This window comes from Aquila chrysaetos, chromosome 10 (assembly GCF_900496995.4).
Source record: "Aquila chrysaetos chrysaetos chromosome 10, bAquChr1.4, whole genome shotgun sequence".
Lineage (NCBI taxonomy): Eukaryota > Metazoa > Chordata > Aves > Accipitriformes > Accipitridae > Aquila > Aquila chrysaetos.
The window spans coordinates 12986928-13006079 of record NC_044013.1 but is presented as its reverse complement, the minus strand read 5'-3'; the positions used below and the strand labels follow the sequence as shown (position 1 = coordinate 13006079).

Genomic DNA, 19152 nt, shown 5'->3' with positions numbered 1-19152 from the left:
GAAGGTGATAATGTTCCTGAGTCACATATAACCGGATCTACCATCACTAAAGCACTGACAATTAAGGCATACTGACATTTTTCACAAAAAAAAAAGTGGCTGATCAACAACAGTTTTCCTAGAAAAAAAGTGTCATTTTCCACTATTATTTTAAATTTTAAGAGAATTAGAAAAATCAGAATTTCCACTTCACTTGAAGGTGACATTTTCATTGCACTTCAGAAATGGATTATTTTTTACTTTTTTAATTCCAAATGTCTTTCTCTTCCTCGCTAATGTTTTGTTACTGAAGGCAACAGAACAGGTGCATATGACTTCGCTTTTCCCCTCCAACACATTTTCTTTTTTCGTTCTGAATTCTCCGAAGTTAGAGTGGCAGAGGAAAAAAAACGAAACACTCGTCAGACTTTTCCAACTTTCCTACAAAATGTCCTTAACTTTAGAAAATCGCTCAAGTGCAAGATTCAATATGCTACTTTGTTTTTCTTTCTCCTTTCCATTATTCTGTAGTCTTCCTTAAAATGTGTATGCTTTCAAAAGATAGAGTAGAAAAAGGAAAAAAAGATACCAATGACATTTATCTTATTGCACTCAACACAAAGAGGGAAAAGTGGTGATGGAACAAAGTAGAGCATCCAAAACTGAAAATCAAAAGCTGGTTTGGCAATTTCCTTGAATACAACTGCGTTTTTCTTGGGGGGGAGGATAGCAAAGAGTTTTCCACGCATTTCTAACCATAGTAAATCACCGGGAATAGCCAAGTCACTGCTCTGCCTAGACAGCTACCACTCTCACCTACAATCCTTGGCTTCCACCTTGTTTCTGCTGCAGTAAGGTTCCATCACACACTCTCCACTGCCAGCTAGGGGCGTCCTGGGTGCTCCAACTGGCAGGTTTCCCATTGCAAACCCCAGAGGTGCTTCCCAGCTGCGTGCTCCCGCTGTCGGCAATTCCCTTCCTCCATGTGTCCACAAGCCAGGAACCCAACTCCCACGCTCGCTGCTCAACTACATGAAGAGAGGAGAACAAGCAAGCGAGAGGTAGAGGAATGCCGACACACAGTGATTGGCGGGTGTTTGTTTCACTGACGTAACAGCTCCAGAGGCTACTGCAACCGTTACGTAAATGTTCTCAGAATTACATCATTACATTATTTCATATTCAAAAGTGTTCCATAGTAGAGGTAAAAGAATAAAACTGAATCAAACCAGCAGGCTGGACAGGAAGCAATCCTAGACACATTCTACCAAACTTATGCTCTACCACCCCAATTATATCCATACTCCCACAGCTCAATCCCACGTTTGTAAAGGATTCCCATTGTGCTGGGATGAAAGAACCAATACTGAAAAGGATTGTTCAAGCCCCAACTCCTTGGATCAACACATGCCAGCAGAAACCAAACAAGCAAACCCCCTTGAAAAGTACCAGTCTTGGACATAGGACATCTGCTTCCAATTAAAAACAAGAAAGATCTGTCCCCGTGTCCTCCCTCAGCCCTGCACCTCTCAGGAGGGTAGCTAGCCAGAGTGAGGGTAAGAGATACCTTCATATTCTTCCTGATTTGAATGATCTCAAACAGGGAGGCTCCCACAAACTCATCAACAAAGAGCAAGTCAAGAACAGCCTGTGTTAGCAGTCAGTTCCTCTGCATTAGACGGTTGTGGTTCCTTCCTAAAAAAATAAATACTTACCATCACCTCCTGGTTGCTTGTACGGGTTGTACTTTGGCTTGGGGGCAACGACAGGCGCAAACTTCTTTGGCGTCTGCTGAGTGGACACCGAGATGCTGGGAGTCCCAAAGGTGTGTGTGGTCTCCATCCTTGCAGTAACGTGACCAACAGGCTCGTTGGTACTCTTGGGTGGCAGCCAGGACGGGTGGGACATGGTTCAGATCTGAGAGTAGAGGTAAAGAGAGTCACACATCCATTAGGAATTTAGGCTGGGGAAGTAACAGTTGCAAACCTACTACTTTGTTGGTTTATAAAATCAAACCTACAAAACCCTTTAATATGTTTAACTTGTGCATGTTTATCTTTAAACATATTGGTCCTAATGTATAGGACTTAAGATACAAACCAGTCTTTCTTTCCCCAGTAGGTCAGAATTACTGATCAGCTTATCACTGGTGCCTGCAAAAAGCATTGCTATTTTCCTCTTCAAACCATAGTGGAGGCAGGCTGATACTCTGGAGAAGCCCATCAATCCCACCAGCCATTCAGCACAGTAGTGATATATTTCCCTTTCCCTGTTAGGCTTTTGTGAGTACATTAACGTACAACAGTGCAGGTGCTCTGGGGACAAATGTAGTCAGATGGGCAGACACACTTCCAAAATACACCTTCAGCACTTTTTCACATCATTTAGGACCCCATGTCCCAGTGATTTTCATTCAAACTTTTAAGAAAAAGGATTTCAAAAGCATCTAATCGTTCTTGATGCCTCCATTTCTGAACACCCAGCTTAAGATATTTTAAAAGCATATCAATTTTGAAAAAATGCCAGAATCCCACAACCGCTGACAACCAGGCTCCTTTTAGACTTCTCAACTTGTGTAACAGAAAACACAGGCAGCCCAAATCATTACTTATTTATGAAAATCTTGGCTTTGGCCTCTTAAAAGCCTACATCACTTTTGAGAACTGGACTCAGACACTGCTGAAAATGTTGCCCATATAAAACCTGTTTGTTGCAATGAACAAGTGCTCTTCACCACGCACAAACCACATTCGCTAGGTAGCAGTGATGGTCCTACAGTACCATCAGCTGGTCCTACAGCACTGGATTTGAGATGTAATGAAGAGATGAAGACTCCACACAAACAAAAACCAATGTTAATTTTTGAGCTCTTGAGCACCCTCTCACTTCTGCCCACGCTGTGCTTCGGTGTTAGGACTCTTCAAGGCCACCAAAACCAGCAGGCAGCTGTGACCCGATCAGGAAAGATTTGTTTTGTTCACAGAAAAGGATCAGTGCAAGAGACAGCACCAGGCCATGGGAGACATTAGCAGACTGCCATTGCAGAAAAGCACTTCCATCTAGGAACAACGGGACAAAACAGAGAGGCTGTTGGATTTGCAAAGAGGTGGTGTCCAACTGCAGCAGCAAGTGCAATCTGCCAGGGCTGAGATGCGAGACAGAGCCGTAGCTCTGCTGCGCGTGGCAGCAAAGGGCTGCGCTAGCTGGTGTGAACAGTCTTCTGAGCTCAGGGTGGGAAGAAGAAAGGGCACGGACGAAAAATGGCCTCTGGCAGGTGTAGACCTCCCTGGAGTGAAATCATTACCGAAGTCCACAGTGCTACAGCTCTCAACTATTCTGACACAGCTTTGTGGTCATGCATGCAGCCATCTATTTGAATGGCTCATGAGGCAGTATTTCCAAAGCTGAGAAGTGCAGCCACATACAGCTCACTGATACCATGCAGGAATGCAGCCACAGGTCCACTCCTAGCCTACCTGGGCATATTCTTGGTGCCTCACAGCTAAGACTTCCATGCACACATGCTTCTCAGAGAAAGAAACAACACTGAGCTCTTCAACCAGCCCCCAGGATTATATGGAACATTTAGGCAGGAAGAAGGCATATCTGATAGCATATTTAAGTCTACCTAGAGAAGACAAAGAAGAAATCACACTTCATTTCCCTTTTCTCCTAATTTGGGCTCATGCATCACTAGAAATGTCAAGACTAAGCTGTTGGGACTTAGGAGCAGAGCTATTTTGTCAACTCATCCTGGCTGGCAAAGAATCTGCATCCTACAAGCTCCATGGTGGAGCAAATTCAGTTGAGTCCTTTATCAAAAAAGCAAACGAAGACTCTTGGGTATAAGGGTTCCTGCATGGATAGCCTTGTCCTAGCAATTTGCTGTTAGCAATGCTGAGTCAGTCTGGTGGAAAGGAGTAAGGTCTCCACATGGTAGTGTGGGGACAGTACTTCCAGCTAACAGCAACGACTGCTAAAACTGATGTATATATATGTGTGCTTATTCCAGCCCAGTAATTTTACTCCAGGTAACAGGTTTCCCACTTGAGGAGTCATTTCTATTTAAGTCCCAATGTCTGACCCAACACTAGGAGACAGACAATTTGTGGTCATCTTCCACCTCCATCGCTCCTTGTGTGGGACAGGAACTGGCAAGTGCCAAACATCAGTCCCAACACTTGTGGCTCTTCCTCACCGTGCAGTCTGACTGCTCGGCGTGCACGCAGCAGTTTTGTGATCCCTACCACTACAGGATGAGCCTGTTGCGCTAGACATCCGATACCAGTGAAAGGAAGCCACTGGGACTGGCTAGAAACAAGGCAGATGGGAGTGTGGCAGTAGCACCCTGGAGATCGACAAGTATCCAAGGCTGAGCTGCAAGGATGTGACTTTCCCCCGCCACATGCCTGCTATCCGACCTTACATTAACAGTGCAGAGCATCATTCTGAAATCAAGAAGTGAAAGGCAGGTCCTCCGCACAGGGCTGGAGAGGAAGCCAGCCACGACGGCTGGGGGCAGAGGGCACGCGAACCGTGCTCCCACCGCCTGGTACTTCCCATTGCCAGCACCAGTCCTGATAGACCTAGAAAACAACTGCCACTCTAGCAGTAAGATTCACCTACACTGCTGCCTCCTCCTCCCACATCCTTCAAAAATGTAAAACACAGCAATAAAACTCAGGCAACTATCGAGGTTTTAAGAGCAGAAAGCAATGAGGGCACTCAGCCTTAAGAGCTAAACAGGACAACTCTGCACTCTGCAGAGTTATTACATCCAAAGATGACTATACCTTACCCATTGCTAAAAGCATCCTACAGTTTTATTCTGACAGGTTTTCAGCCCCTGGCTTGACATCTCATATGAAAGAGCGTGAAGCACCCTCAGACCCTGGACGTTACCTCCATACTGATTCAAAGCAAAAAAACAAAAATCCCAGCAACGACCAGATTATCATAATTCCTGTTCTGGTAGCTCCCTAGTTGTTCTTTAACCACCTCCCAGGCAACACGCCTTGGTCCCACTGAGCTCTCATGGTCTGCCAGGTTGATGGTGCCAAGCTGATGGTAGAGATAGGTTGAGTGATGCACAAACCAAGAATATCTGCTTCAGTAGCTAGGCTGCACAGTGCTGGGGACGGCTGAAGACAATGTGCATCTCAATGAATGAGCTTAAAAAGCAGACTGGTCTTATGGACAGTTTGGGAGCGTGAAGACCACACTGCTGTAACTCAATTGCTGACTGTAAGCTGGCACGCAGCTCCCTCTCAGCTACCCTCTAATGCATTTGTTTTGGCAGTGGTGGTATTTTCTAATTGTTTCCCTGTTAGACTTTTCTCTTCCTCTTTCTCCCCCTCTCATTTTCTGTTATGCATTTGCTGCCATTCGTTTTTGCTATCTGTGCCTTGACAATGTTTTCAGCAAGTTCCCTTTTCCTCGTCTGTTCCAGCCCCAGCTCCCTAGCCTCAATTAAATTTAGCTTAACTACTTTGTGAGATCATAAAAAAAGAAAATGAATTAATCTCTTTTTAACAGCTGAAGCTAAACTTCTGGATTTGCTGTTATTTTCTCCCCATTTTTTAATCTGGTAAAAGGCCAAGAGCAAGGCATAATATAAGGTACAGTGGCTCGCAGAAGGCCACAGCCCCCCACCTCTCTCTGCAGACTTCTCCGTGGTGGAGCACCCTGGCTAATTCAGACAAAGCCATCAGTGCTCCCTCAGCATTCCCTACAATATTGCCTGGTTTTCAATCAGAAGCTTTTTTGGAGCAAAACACGTGAACATTTTGTGATGTGGACAAGTAATCAAAACAGCACAGGGAAACTTGGGCTTATAACCAATCCTCTTACTCTAAACTTACTCTTGCGTATGCCACCACCTCTGCATCATTGTGGTTCCTGCACTTGGATGAGAACTTCCAAACAGGTAAAGGCAGTGCTTTTCTGGCTGGTCAGCAAACACAACTAGCAAACACGTTTCACTTTTGTCTTTGAGGTGTTTCCTTCTAAATATGTTATTTCTGCCAGTTCTACAGTAAACAGTTTTGTTTTCAGAAGCTTCTAACTAGATGTGGGATGTGGGGGACTGCAGAAGTCAGTGGTTGCAAGAAGGCTAAAGTCACTGAGAAACCCAGACAATAAAAGGAATAAACTGTATTGGATATTACAGGCTTGAGAGGACCAAGGAACAGGTAAAACACAATGAAAGGAGAATCAAGACGGATGGGCTGGGGGAACTCAAGATGCAGGACCAGAAGAAACATCCTGGGAGCATGCACACTGGCAGAGAACAATGTGGTGAAGTGGATCTGCTCACCTTGGCTATCAGGGACGGAGCTGTTACAATAGCTGTATTACCCACTTCTAAGGGTGAATACAGCAAGCTCCTCCTTCAAGGGTAATAGTGGATGGAGTGAAAAACAATCAAACCCAACCTGATCACTTTGGTTCCTCAAAAACAATCCCCCCCTCCCGCCCCGCATTGGAGAATAGTGAGTCTCACCAGCCTTTTGCTGGACAAGCCACTTATTGCTGCTCCCTGGATGCCAAATGCAAAGGGCCTGATCCCTCTGCTGCTCAAGTCACTGGCTGGACCACAGAGCTCTCACTGAAAAGTTAAACTGTAGGTTAAATCTACAGTTGCCCCCACATTTCTGCTCCAAGCAAATAATTTGTCAGGCATGGTTTGCATTCAGTGAGCCCCTTCCTAGCAAACCTGAATAAATCTAGCCACCCAACATTTAACACAGCCAGGCTGAACAATCTTTGTCATCAGAGCCCATGTCCCTGGGAACCCTCGCGGAGGGACAGCAACCTCTTGCTTCCCCATCAGTGCCACATGTCCCTCTGTCTTGGCTGAAGCCTTCTGCATTTCTGCCTGCCGCTCACACAGCCGTCCTCCTTGGTCACCAGTAACTCAACAGCTCCGTTCCTGATCTGGCTGCTACAAGCTTTTCCTGTGACTCCTTACTCACTCTGGCAACACCCCTTTCCCAAATTCACTGCCCCACCCCAGACAAAAATCCCCTAAATCTTCCTTATGTCACTACTTTGAAAGCCCATCTCGTCTAGCCCTTCTGTACTGTGCAGGATACTGAACTCTGCCCACACTATTACTCCACAAAGCTTTTGTTGAGCTAAAGAATATTTGTTACAAAGTACATGTAGTCTCAACTGAAAGAATGCAAGTATTGGAGAATCCACCACAGCATTAGGTAAATTGTTTGGGCAAGCAATTAAGCACCATAATTAAAGCTTCTCCTTTATGTCTGCCTTTAAATTTATCTAGCTCTGCTTCCAACCATTGGATTTTGTTACGCTCCCGTCATCTGCATTACAGACCTGTCTCTCTTCCTTACACAGATCCTTTCAGAACACAGCCAGGTCATCGGTTAAATCAAATCTGAACATTTAAATTAAGTATCAATTAAACTCACTGTAAAGAGCAGACTTCTCCTGATTCATTCATGTATATTTACTATGAACTCTCTTCAATTTTTCAGCTACCTTTTATGAAATGGTGGATGTTAGCATAAGATCATTTTTTAAGAATGGTAACTTAAAATGGAAGGGGTAAAATGATGAATAATATCAAAGACAAAAACCAGACTGAAATCAGCTGTGGCTGCCCGAGGTTCTGTTATACTTCCTTCCTTGGAAGCATTAGTCATCACCTACTTTTGGAGGCAGAGGATAAGACTGGACTAACCATGATAAATAACATTAAAAGCAAAGAGTGAAATCACACTGCATAAATAAGGAAAACAGTGTGCTCTGGTTCTATCATTAGGATGATCTTAATGCCGTAAGTTCAGAAAATTCTAACCATGAAAGAATACACCGCAGCAGAGGAACTGGAATCCACGAGTCCCAAGATGAGACCGCATTATCTAAAAATGTCAGACCAGGAATATCAATAGAAGATAATACCAGGCAGTAATAAAAGCCTGACAAGGTTTTTTGTTCCCCCCCCCTTTTTTTTTTTTCCTTTAAAGTGTGGGCATAAGTGCTTGTTTTTGCTTTTAATTACAGGATGTCATTCACCTTTGAGAAGCAAAGGTAAAACAAAGAGGGTTCCAAGTCAATTTAGCCTCACATCAGATAAGCAATGGAAGGGTACAGTATCAATTTGTCTGCTCTTGAAATTGTTAGTACATTCATCTCTGAGACAGGCTGGCTTTTTTGTGATTAGACTGTACCCAAATAAATCTTTATTTCATTTTCATATTTTTAACATGGACCAAATACTCCTTGGATGTTGATGGACTTTGCCAAGACAGAAGAATTTGTCCCCAAGTTAATTAAGCTAATGCTTCATAGTGGGTAGCAACAGTGTTTAACAAAAAACGAGCAACAACAGTCTGTGCTTCCAGACAGTCTGCTCTGTCTTCCATCCCACTCCTTCCTAAATCCACTGGCTTGATGTAGGTCCATAATGTTCTGTCTTAGTATCAGCCATGCACAGTTAACCATCCCTCCTAAGGCCAAGGGACTGACCAGATACAGGGAATCAGGATCTTGTTTTCTGACAGTAGATGCAACTGGAAGCTCTGTTGCAGCTTCTCCCTGATACTATTCAGGAACATGACCAAGATATCCCCCTCCCTGGATAACCCAAGTTTGTGTCTAAGGGCTTACAAGAGCCATGTGTAGAAAGGCAGACCGCATTCTCCCCACTCTCCCTTCTCTTCATCCATGTAAAAGAACTCAAAGAGAAAACTTTTGACTTCACCTTCCAACTGAGTTTTAAAGATCAGCTTTAGCACTGAACCAAGGGGACACCCTTCATGATGCAAAATCATGCCACACATTGCCCCTTTCAGTTAGAGGTACAACCTACAAGACTGGATGTTTTTACTCTAAGCTTCTTTGTCTTCACTTTTTTGCCTGGAATTCCCAAAAGTACAAATCCAAATGCCCTGTAACAATACAGTTCTTTGCTTTGTCCTCATCACCTCCACTCCACTAATTAGCCAAAAGCAGTAACTGAAGCTGACCAGAGAGATTTGCTCTTTACAAACTCCCAAAGCTGCTTGTTTCTCTTGGCACAGTTCCCCTTTAAATGTTAAATGAATTTATTTCTCCATTTATGGCCAATGGTCTCTAGCCATGAAACTTTCCTGCTTCTTGTGGCCTCCAAAAGAGGATATAATGTCAAAATTCTGGTCTCATTAGAGGTCTTTAACCAAACATAAGAAGTGCCATAGGTACTCACAAACTCAGCCCAAGCTCTTCTGGGACATCTTTCCCATGTGGTACTACTTATCCTCATCAATTTTACATCATACGGGAAATTATGTGATTTGGGGAACTGGGATTCCTTTTGAACTCCCTTAATCATTGCCGATCTGCACAGCATCCCACCAAATTTAAGTCCTGTAATACTAATCAGTCCAAAGAAGCTCCTCCCTCGGACCCTCCCAGCAGCAAATTGACTCTGGCCCTTAGTGCTCCTCAAACATCACATCAGCAACCAGGAGAACCACAAAGCTGCAGGAACAACTCTGAGCACTGGGAATCCTGTGTGTGGGGCTGATGTGACCCTCATCACTGGTGAACAGTGGAGAGCTACCAGGAGTCAACTGAGCCACCAAGCGACTCTGAGACGTGATGAAGACGAACGGAACATGCTGTCACCTCCAGTGACTGTCTTCTTGACCATATGCAAACTTGATGCACATGGACTCCGACTCCTTGTAGCACATCTCTCCCTGAGATCAGGTTTCTTTGCTTGCACCCATTTTACACTGTTTATGAATATTTCTTGATGCTTTGCTTTAGTCTTTCACAGCAGGTGTCAGCTGGCGCAAGTTTAACTCTCCCTCTCCCCCCACATCCAGAGTTTCTTCCAATTGCCTAGACAAGGCAGGGGTTTGTATCCTCAGCTCAATCCCCTCAAAATAAATAAATAAATAAATAAAAATCAAAGTCACTTCTTCAGTTAAGCAGGGCTGAAAGCATTCACCAATTTCCTGCTGTGGGACACCACTAATGTAATCACAGGAATTAAAGGAGAAAGAAGCCTAGTTAGAGCACTGCTTGTGCTGAATTATTCCTCGAAGCATATAATCTAGTATCATCTCACTCTGACTTTAACAGCTTCAATAAAATTTCCATGGGATCCTCCAGAATACTGATTTAAATTCAAAGTTCACCCTGCTTTGAGCAAGGGGTTGGCCCAGATGACCTCCAGAGATCCCTTCCAAAATCAATTATTCTTTGACTCTAAAACCCCAGACTTCCAGCTGTGACTTTATCTGCACTCAAATGGGTTTGCAGCGATATAGCTGTATCCCACTTAAGATATGGCAGCAATATCACCTACTGGCAATGCAACATTATATTCCTTATTCTCTAGTTGCAACGGTCCGCAAATGAACACAGCAGGTACCCATTCTTTTAACTAAATAGCCAATACTTGGAAAATAACTTTCTTTTTTCCTACCATGGTTGCAACCACACTTTGGATTTCTTTGCCAGCAGATCCACACCAGTTTGGGATGTGACTTTTGTTTTATGTACTGAAGTCACTACAACTTCTACAGTATTACTCAGATGTAACAGGAAGACACCAAGTCCATTGTGGAAATTGTAAAGACATAATGGTAAAGAATGGTCTCTCTGCTACAAAGACGCTTAGCACAGGTTAACGTCACCATGAATATAGTTCATCGGGTACCAACCCAATATCACATTCATTCTTACACCAAAACCCTGCTGCTGGGACAATTTTGGTATCAACCAAAAACTTACTCTTTCTTAAGTTTCCTTCTTAGCTCATTTCTCTTGTATCTGCTTCAACAGTGGAAAAGATAGAAGGGCAAACTAAACATAAAACTTTTCTTTCCCAATATAATCGCATTAGTAGTTTTGGGATTAGATGCAGGCTATTTGAATTGACTGCTGCTGCAAAACACACACATAAAAGCTGATGAATGAGATCTTCCTTTTACAGCCATGTCACATCCTGGTGTTAGATGACAAAGTAGGCTTTAAAATCCAAATAAATTGAACTTGACTGGCCCATGTGCATTGAAACAAAGAGATAGTACTGGCTCCCTGGAGATAGATAGATCTATCTATTCTAATACAACTCTAATGACCGCATTACAATTTCACCAGAGACCAGGCTGATTCTTGACTTCTGTGGTATGAGACAATCCTCAGCTACTCCAAACATAATCATATTGGATAAAACATTAATCCAAGGCCTCAGCTACTTGTGGTCACAACAAACCCCAGGGCAATTGCAATGGAGGAGGTAGACCTGGTGGCCAGCCCAAAATGCTTACTCAAATACAGCAAAGTTTGTGGTTGAACCTTAAGAGCTGAGCCAGGAGGTAACTCCAAGCCAGACAATTTCTTCCAATTCTTAAAGCTTCTCTTCCTGATAACTTAACCTATAAGTTTGTGAAGGTGTTGCTGCACAACAAAGAAAAGCTTGAGATGGATGTTTCAGAATTTTGTGTATAAAATGAGAGAGGAAATATATTAATAGGGACAGCAAAAGAACAGGCAGAATAATGGAGAAAGGTTATTTTGGGAGTCCCAGACCACAAGCTCCCTTACACAAATACTGTTTTCCTGCACACGATTTATTTTCAAGATCCCTCTGCCAAAAGAAAAAGCTGCCTTTATTCCTTCTGTGCCCATATTCATTGTCTTCCCTGTAGCACAGCTCAGTACTTGGCATCCTACTTCAGCAGGGCACTGCCAAGCAACATAGTGCTTATCCATCAAATAAAAGGTTAAGGGACTGGACTTCTCAACCAATGGAGACATACTGGAAATCAGGCCTATCAAGAGAGTCCCACATAAAAGAAATCAGGACAACAAGAGATGGCAAGGTTAAAGCTTATTGAGCAAGCCCAGGCTGTTTGGATGCTGATGCTGGCTGTAAACAAGAAGGAACCATGCAGAACTAACATTCAGCTCAGCAGTGAGATATCAACAAGACCCCAGTGGGACCAAATGGGACCATGGCAGCGTATTGACACATAGATAATTGTATTAGCTTTGCAGAGCGCTGTGTATATATGTCTCAGCGTGGGGAGAAACAGCAGGGATCTGAGCTTAGTGGGAAACTGATACAGAGTGAACAAGGAAACCGGGCAGAGCTTGAGGTCCTACCCAGCAAGGCTAATATGGGTGTAGGTGCGATTTTTATTTATGATGGGTTCCCTGCACTCCACTTCTCTTCTAAAATAGCTGTGATTGCAGGAAGAGTCAGCTGCCACCATCCTTGGAAGAAAATGTATCTGCTATTGGCAGTCTGAACCCCAAGCCATTGAGAGGATTTCTGTGAATGGAAAAAGGAGCTGCAGCCCAGAATATGGACACAACATGGGCCCCACTCAAGAAGGATGCGAGCGCGGGGCCAATGCCACTATTACTTTCTTGTGACACCTCAAGGGGCTGGCAGTATGACCCACACTTTGAAACTGCGATGCCTAAAAAGCAAGCAATTAAATCAATTAATGGTCAGGATCAAAATCTTTAAACCCTGATTCTTTTCCTCCCACCTGATCCACTCAACTTTTCCTCCCCCAGAACCCAAGCTGTCCTGGAAGTCACAGCCTTGAGTATGACAAATCCCTGGATGATTTCTCTTCCTTCTTGAGCACTGTACCAACCTGTGCCTCGTTTTTGGCAGCTCAGCCCATGGCACCTTGCAAATAATCAGGGGAAATAGCCCTTTTCCTATGGAAAATCCTATATCCTAACACATAGAAGAGTGATTGCTGCCAGATGGCTGGGAACTGATGCTGCGGAGAGTTTGCTAATGGAAGCAAGATATTTGAGTGCATGGAAACTGTAGGAAAGGAAATACACAGACCCCTTTGTATAAACAGTCAGAAAAAAGACTACATTTCTTTGAGTTTCACAAGAACAGGTGATTTGACATGATCAAGACATGAGCACCCCAATGTATTCTAGTCTCCTTTTTGCAGCACAAAGCAAAAATAAAGATTTAACTGCTTCCTCCTTTAAGAAGCGGAAAGCCTACAGTATTGTCAGGAAAGAAAGAGGATCTCTGCAGGTTACCGAGTCCTGCTTTTAGCAGGAGACTGGACTACCACCAACACCAGATAAGGCTTGCTGCGGCTTTGTCCTTGAAAACCTCCAAAATGGAGAAACCCCTGCTACCTGGTGACTTGTTCAAGTGTTGCACTATTTTCCCAATGAAAATGTTTTTCCAACTCCCCAGCTGAACCTCCTGATCCACTATGCTTGTCCATGGCATTTTATTTTGCCATCTGGACAGAAGCATTTGGCTCTGTCATCTTCGTAACGTCCCTGGCAGCAGTCATAGGCTGCCGTTGAAACACTCTTTTGCCTCCTCTCCATCAGAGACAGAACGCAAAGCTCGCTCAGCCTCTTCTTGTAGGCCATGTGCTCTAGGTCCCTGACTGCCCCTCTGAACCCTCTCCAGCTCTTCAACATCCCACTTCAACTGGAAGACTCAAGATTGGATAACAGCTTCACCAGCAGGGAGTAAAGGTGAACAACAACTCATCTCAGCACACCATCCAGGCTTCTCCTGAAGCAACCCCCTATCCAGTTTGCTTTGTTGGCAATGATAGCACACATTGGACTCATATTTGACCTGGTGTTCACTGCCTACTCCAGGTCCTTTTGTCAAGGAATAAAGAAGAATAAAAGGCATATTTTGAGATGGTGCCTAAGCTGGAGAAGCTCCAAAATGTCCACAGCCAAATGGATAGGAAGGTAAGGCATAAGGTGATATCAGCTACCCCTATACTATTTGCAATAAACACAACATAAAGCTCATTGAGATGACAGCTGTTCAAAGAGGGGTGTTCTGGAAGCACGGGGAAATGGGTGAAGAGGAATATTAAGAGCAAAGGCAAGCATGCCGTGACACTCTGGAGCACATCAAGATAAAGCTCTGTTTTAGTAACCATAGAACATCAGTTCTGCTCTGAATAGAAACTTGTGACTGAAGACAAGTGCTTGAGATTTGATTTTCAATTCTTCTTTGAAACTCATAAAACCACCGAGCACCAGCCTAGGAAACTGTTGCTCTTCCCTTTTATCTCAGTGCCCGTTCATTCAAGAACAGTGATACTCAAAGCTCTGGGAGCTAATTCCTCAGCTGGTGCAAACGACAGTGCCAGCAATTAATTTAACCCAGACAGGCACCCACACTGGCCTTGCGCTTTTGCTAAAGAAGCTCATCACATTAAAAAGCTAACCCCGGTTGCTCCACCACTATCACATTGGTGTCTTCTGGTTTTGACCACCCAAATTAATCATTTGTTCCGCTTCCCAGAAATCAATATGAAGTTTTGTTGTGACAAAAGAGTTTCCATACTAGACTGGCCACATCGGTTCCCTAGATGTGAAATGGCTCAAATCTGACAGTCTCCAGGGAAACATTACAGTGCTTATCTACCACCACTGCACCTTCTCAGAAGAGAGTGTGGGGGCTGGTAGAAGAGAGGAAATAAATCAGGAGCAGAGGGAATTTTTGGAGGGAAGGAAGAACCAAACTTTTAATGTATCTAGAGATAGCGATACACTGCTGCGTTTTAGCCACTGCTGGCAACCGCTTGTGTTCTGCTTTTGAACTACACTAGGGCAGCTGGGTCATGCAGCTGGTAAGTGCACACACAGCTCAGTTAATCAAATGCCCTCCAATAGTTGCTACCACTATCTCACAGGTCTGAGGCAAAGCATGTTCCCACACACAACTAAGCGTCTGCAAGGCATTTCAGCATGCCTTTGCCGTGTAATGCACATATTTCTCTTTCAAAGTAACACAGCTGCCAACACCTTAATCATTCCATGGGGACCTTCAACCCCACCAGCCCCTTAAGTGCTTCATTACCTCCAGCACACTCCTGCAGAGCTCACATCCCAGGTGAGCTGTATGAGCACAGCTCTCTGTCAGCTAAAGCAAGCAGACTGAACTGCAGGAGATCAGAATCTGGGCAAATCAGGTCTAACAGCCCATCTACCATCACTCTTTGTTCCCGCAAGTTTGGCCTCGTTTACTGCAAAATATCTAGGACAAAAGGCAAGACAGCAACAAGAAACCACCTTTGAGACTGAAATTATTGCATGTTTCTTTTCATGAGATCCTGTGGGAGAGAAGATGCTTGCTCCTCTGCATGGAGTCTCTAAGGGGCTATGGAGACCAGCCAAATAACGTTAACTGAGGCACCTAAGTTGTGTGTACATCCCCAAAGCTTTCTTGTTTTTAAGTTAGAAACTGCTGCCTCAAGTCATAAAAATACTATGTTTTGAAATTGTATTGATATGTTCTTGGCACAGAAAAAAAATAAACTGCAAATGCAACCAATACGGAAACTTGAGCTGCTCTTTGTTTCTGCTGGACTTAAAACACTAAGGGGAAAACCTAAGCAACAAATTAAATTGATCCATGGAAAGATGCAGTCTGTTAGGACTGGTACACAGATATCTATTTTGAAACTAGCTTGAGCACTTGACGGCATAACCTACCCTTTGAAGTTTCTAGGTTGCTCCCATCAGGTTCCTTGAGATGACACTGCTGGAGATGCCATCCTGAGGAATCACTTCCAAGGCAAGTCCCTTCTTAAAGCAAGCTACCTCAGGGCCATTTTTTGTGAAGCAATACCACTGGGGAACAGCTTCACCTGCTCTCTCCATGCCAGCTCTGCCCTCCCTCCTCTGCAGCCCCCTCTACAACCCATTGCCCTTCCAATTGAGGTTATGATCTAATGGCTCAAGATGATAAAGGACGGTTATCTAATCATGCAAGGAACATGAACATATGCACATAAGTATGCATACACATGTGCATCTCCCTGTTTTTTTGATTCTACATCGTTTGCTCAGGAAACTGGTAGAGGAGAAGAATAAGGAGAGAAACCAACAGTTGCTCACATGGATCAACACTTCCAGGCTCTCTCTTTTGCAGCTCATCTCACTCATACTTGTGGTTTTAACATGTGATTCACATTAGGCCCCTCTGCTTGCCATTTGATGGTTCTGCTAAACAGATGTGAATTTATTTAGTCACAGAGCCTCCTCTTTACACTGCCTCTTTGTAGAGCAGATGGGCTTTCTTTTTTCCCTGTTCTACAATATTCAGATAATGATCGTACCCACTGCACAGGTTTGCTTGATGATGTCCTATGAAAAGGAACAACACATGAACACAGACATGATCTCACAGGAGCTCTCTTCAGCAGCTAGGACACACCATGAGAGGCAATGGTACTGATGGAGAATGCCAAACTGCAACACCAGCAACCTCTAGAGAAGCCCAAGATCTCAGGGATCCTTGAGGCCAGCCCCATAATTTCAGGCAAATGAGTGATTCACACTGCACCTAGCAGGGTCCAGAAGACAAAACTCCACCAACCGCCCATTGCAAAGCATGTGTCCCCATGCGAAAGCTCTGGTGGAAGAGCGAGCTGAAGGGTAAGCTCCTGCAACATTCATGGGGACATGAAACCATGTGCATCTCCTGGGACTCCTCAGCATGGTGAAATAGCCTGGAAAAGTTATTCGCTCCCTGTGTGGGCATTCTTCTTTCTGCACTGAGAGTGCATTTGGCAATGGATGAAGCAGAACTGCACAAAGGCCCTCTCAGAGCAGAATAAGACTGCCCACAGGAGAAGTACGCTCGGAACAGCTATTGCACTTTAAATTCACACCCTGGCTTTGTTTCGCAATACTCTCCCTGTGCAGAAAGGCCCTAGGCTTTGGATTCAGTTTCTGCCCATATCATCAATAGCTGAGCACTGCTCCCATCCAAGGGTAGGATATGGCCTATACAAGAGGCCAAAGTACAATCTGGGAGGAGAAGGATGAGCTTCACATTTACTTTGCGCTATCCCGTATGTGGATGCGCCTCTATATTGCTTTAGTAACTGAACACTGATGACTTCACCCTAGCAAATGGCCCTGCTATGTGGGTAAATCATCTCTGCTTTACCACAGAAACCAAGCACAGGATGTGTATACACGGTACACACAAATGTCATGCCCACACCTGTGCAAGGATCTAATCCGTTTCCAAAAGCTGCAGCCCCGTCCCTCAGTCACAGCTTTGCCCTCCATGCATTGCCCACCTGTTACAAAGATGACCTCAGTTTCTAGGAGAATCTACTTAGGACTTTATTAACTCACCAGGAAAAAAAAAAAAATTATATATATACACACACACACACACTTTAAATGTGGTTATATCAAAATTTGGGTTATCTAGAGAATGAGACTCAAAGTTTCAGAAGGGAAGGAAAAGTGGAATTCTCTGCTTGAAAGGCACTTGGGACACAGCCATTAACACTCCTCCCTGGGGGCCCTAAAGCTGAACATTTACAAGAGCAGAAAAATATGTGTGGCTTTCTTTTGGGTGTATATGCATACAATTAAGCAGTATTAAAAAGCTAGTAGGTTATTAGGCAGTAAAACATTTTCAGTAAGAGAAGACTGGAACTGAAGAGGACAGCTGAGTCCTTGCAGGGCGACAGGCACTTCCAGCTACAAAGCACCTCGTGTCTTCTGAGAGTTTTTTCTTTCTTTTTTTCCTGGCAAGTTCTGAGCCACCACGGTGTAATTTTCATTCCTATTAATGACCATGCTATCCAAATATTTTGTGTACGGACCATACACCAGCACTTCACTCTTTTGTACATCTTAAGAAGCAGCGACAAAGCAAAACACTGTGAAAGAGAGACTTTCATAAGCATAAAGCGAATTTATGTGTCCAATTCCCAGAGGCTGGTTGCCTAACCTTCAGTATGAGCCTTCAATAACTTTCTCTGAGCAGCTGAATGATGTGCTTTCTTTCCTCCATGTAAGAAAAATGAAATTCCCTCCCACTTCACCCCACCTGCTCTGCAGACCTTGTGGGGCTGGTGCTCCTGCTGGGGCAGGACCGATGACAAGACAGAACATGGCATCGGGGAATAGGGCTCCCCTGCCATCCCTTCGGGCCACGTAGGAAATCTTTCCAGGCATCACTCTCCATCTGCATCCTCCCTTCCCTGTCACCTCGATCCAGACACTGGGGACAACATTTAGGCCCTTCTTTACAACACTTTGAGCTGAGAGACAGAAAGTGCTCTGTAAGGGCTATCCCATTGCAAAGTGCACAGAGCTGAAAGGCATCCAAAATGCAAAGTACAGATATACAGATTTCAGTGGAGGGTTAAAACTGAGGGAGAGTGGAGCTATCTCAGCTGGCGAAGGCTCATGATGGATAGCAGTGAGCTGTTCAGAAGAAAATTAAGAAAACATTTTGAATGCCCTTCTAAAAAGGAACAAATAGGTCCAACACTCCAACAGAAGGGGATTTTTTGCATCTCTGAATGATAGCGCTTTGCTTTTATGGCCTGCGGCTGCTTGGGAAATTCAAAGCTATTTCTCTGAAGAATTCACTTGGACAAGCTTTATGGCTTTGATCAGTTAACTATTTTTTAATGCTAATCCACCCCAGTGATATTTGTCCTCCTTTTCCCCATGTGCGCAGAAGCACAGACGCAGACAAATACTACACAAAAGCAAACATTAGCCAGATGAACAGCCAGGAACAATGACATCCAGAGCCCATAACCAAACACCAACTTCATTCTGTTTTATTCTTTTCTCTTCTAGCAGCTCAAGATCCTTTGTCCCAGTATGACCTGCTAATGGAAATTTAGGAATCAAATTTCCGTGCCCAGCAGGTATAATGCTCACACAGTGATTTGGCCACAACTATTCTCACTCAAGTAAAAAATTTAAATAATTTCCCCTAAAAGCTGCAACAAAACATGTAGCTGAAAGGCCTTATTTGAAACTTAACACAAATCCCTGCAAGTAGCCCAAGTGCTGCCCCATCCTCCATATGAACAAATAAAGGTGCAGAAATAGTGATTTGCTTCCATTTATGGAGCAAAAATAAAAAATGAGCCAAGAACAGGACCAAAGTTACCAGACATCCATCATCTCACTGGAATTGCTCTAACCTCCCCTCCAATCTCAGGCTTATAACCTGAGCACCATGCTAAGCAAAACTCCATTTACAATCTCAGCATATAAACTTGTCTCCTTGTTTAGGGCACCGAAGCCTAACTGTGTACCAGGAACACACCGAGTATCTAAGCCAATACTCAATTACCTGTCATATTAGTTTCACCAATATGACATCCTATGATATATATAGCAGCCACTACA

At 44.0% G+C, this 19152-nt stretch overlaps 1 protein-coding gene across 16 annotated transcripts in view; it reads right to left on the bottom strand.

Moving 5' to 3' along the window:
* LOC115347044 (LIM domain containing preferred translocation partner in lipoma) overlaps positions 1 to 19152 on the bottom strand; it is a 353563-nt gene that overhangs the window by 220911 nt on the left and 113500 nt on the right. For all 16 annotated transcript variants that reach the window (XR_005933430.1, XM_030027920.1, XM_030027918.1 and 13 more), the window contains one exon: positions 1695 to 1896. Coding sequence is in view for 15 of the 16 variants with exons in the window: in XM_030027920.1 (XP_029883780.1) it covers positions 1695 to 1887 (193 nt within the window). In the remaining variant the exon portion in view is untranslated. The remainder of the gene's footprint in view (positions 1 to 1694; positions 1897 to 19152) is intronic.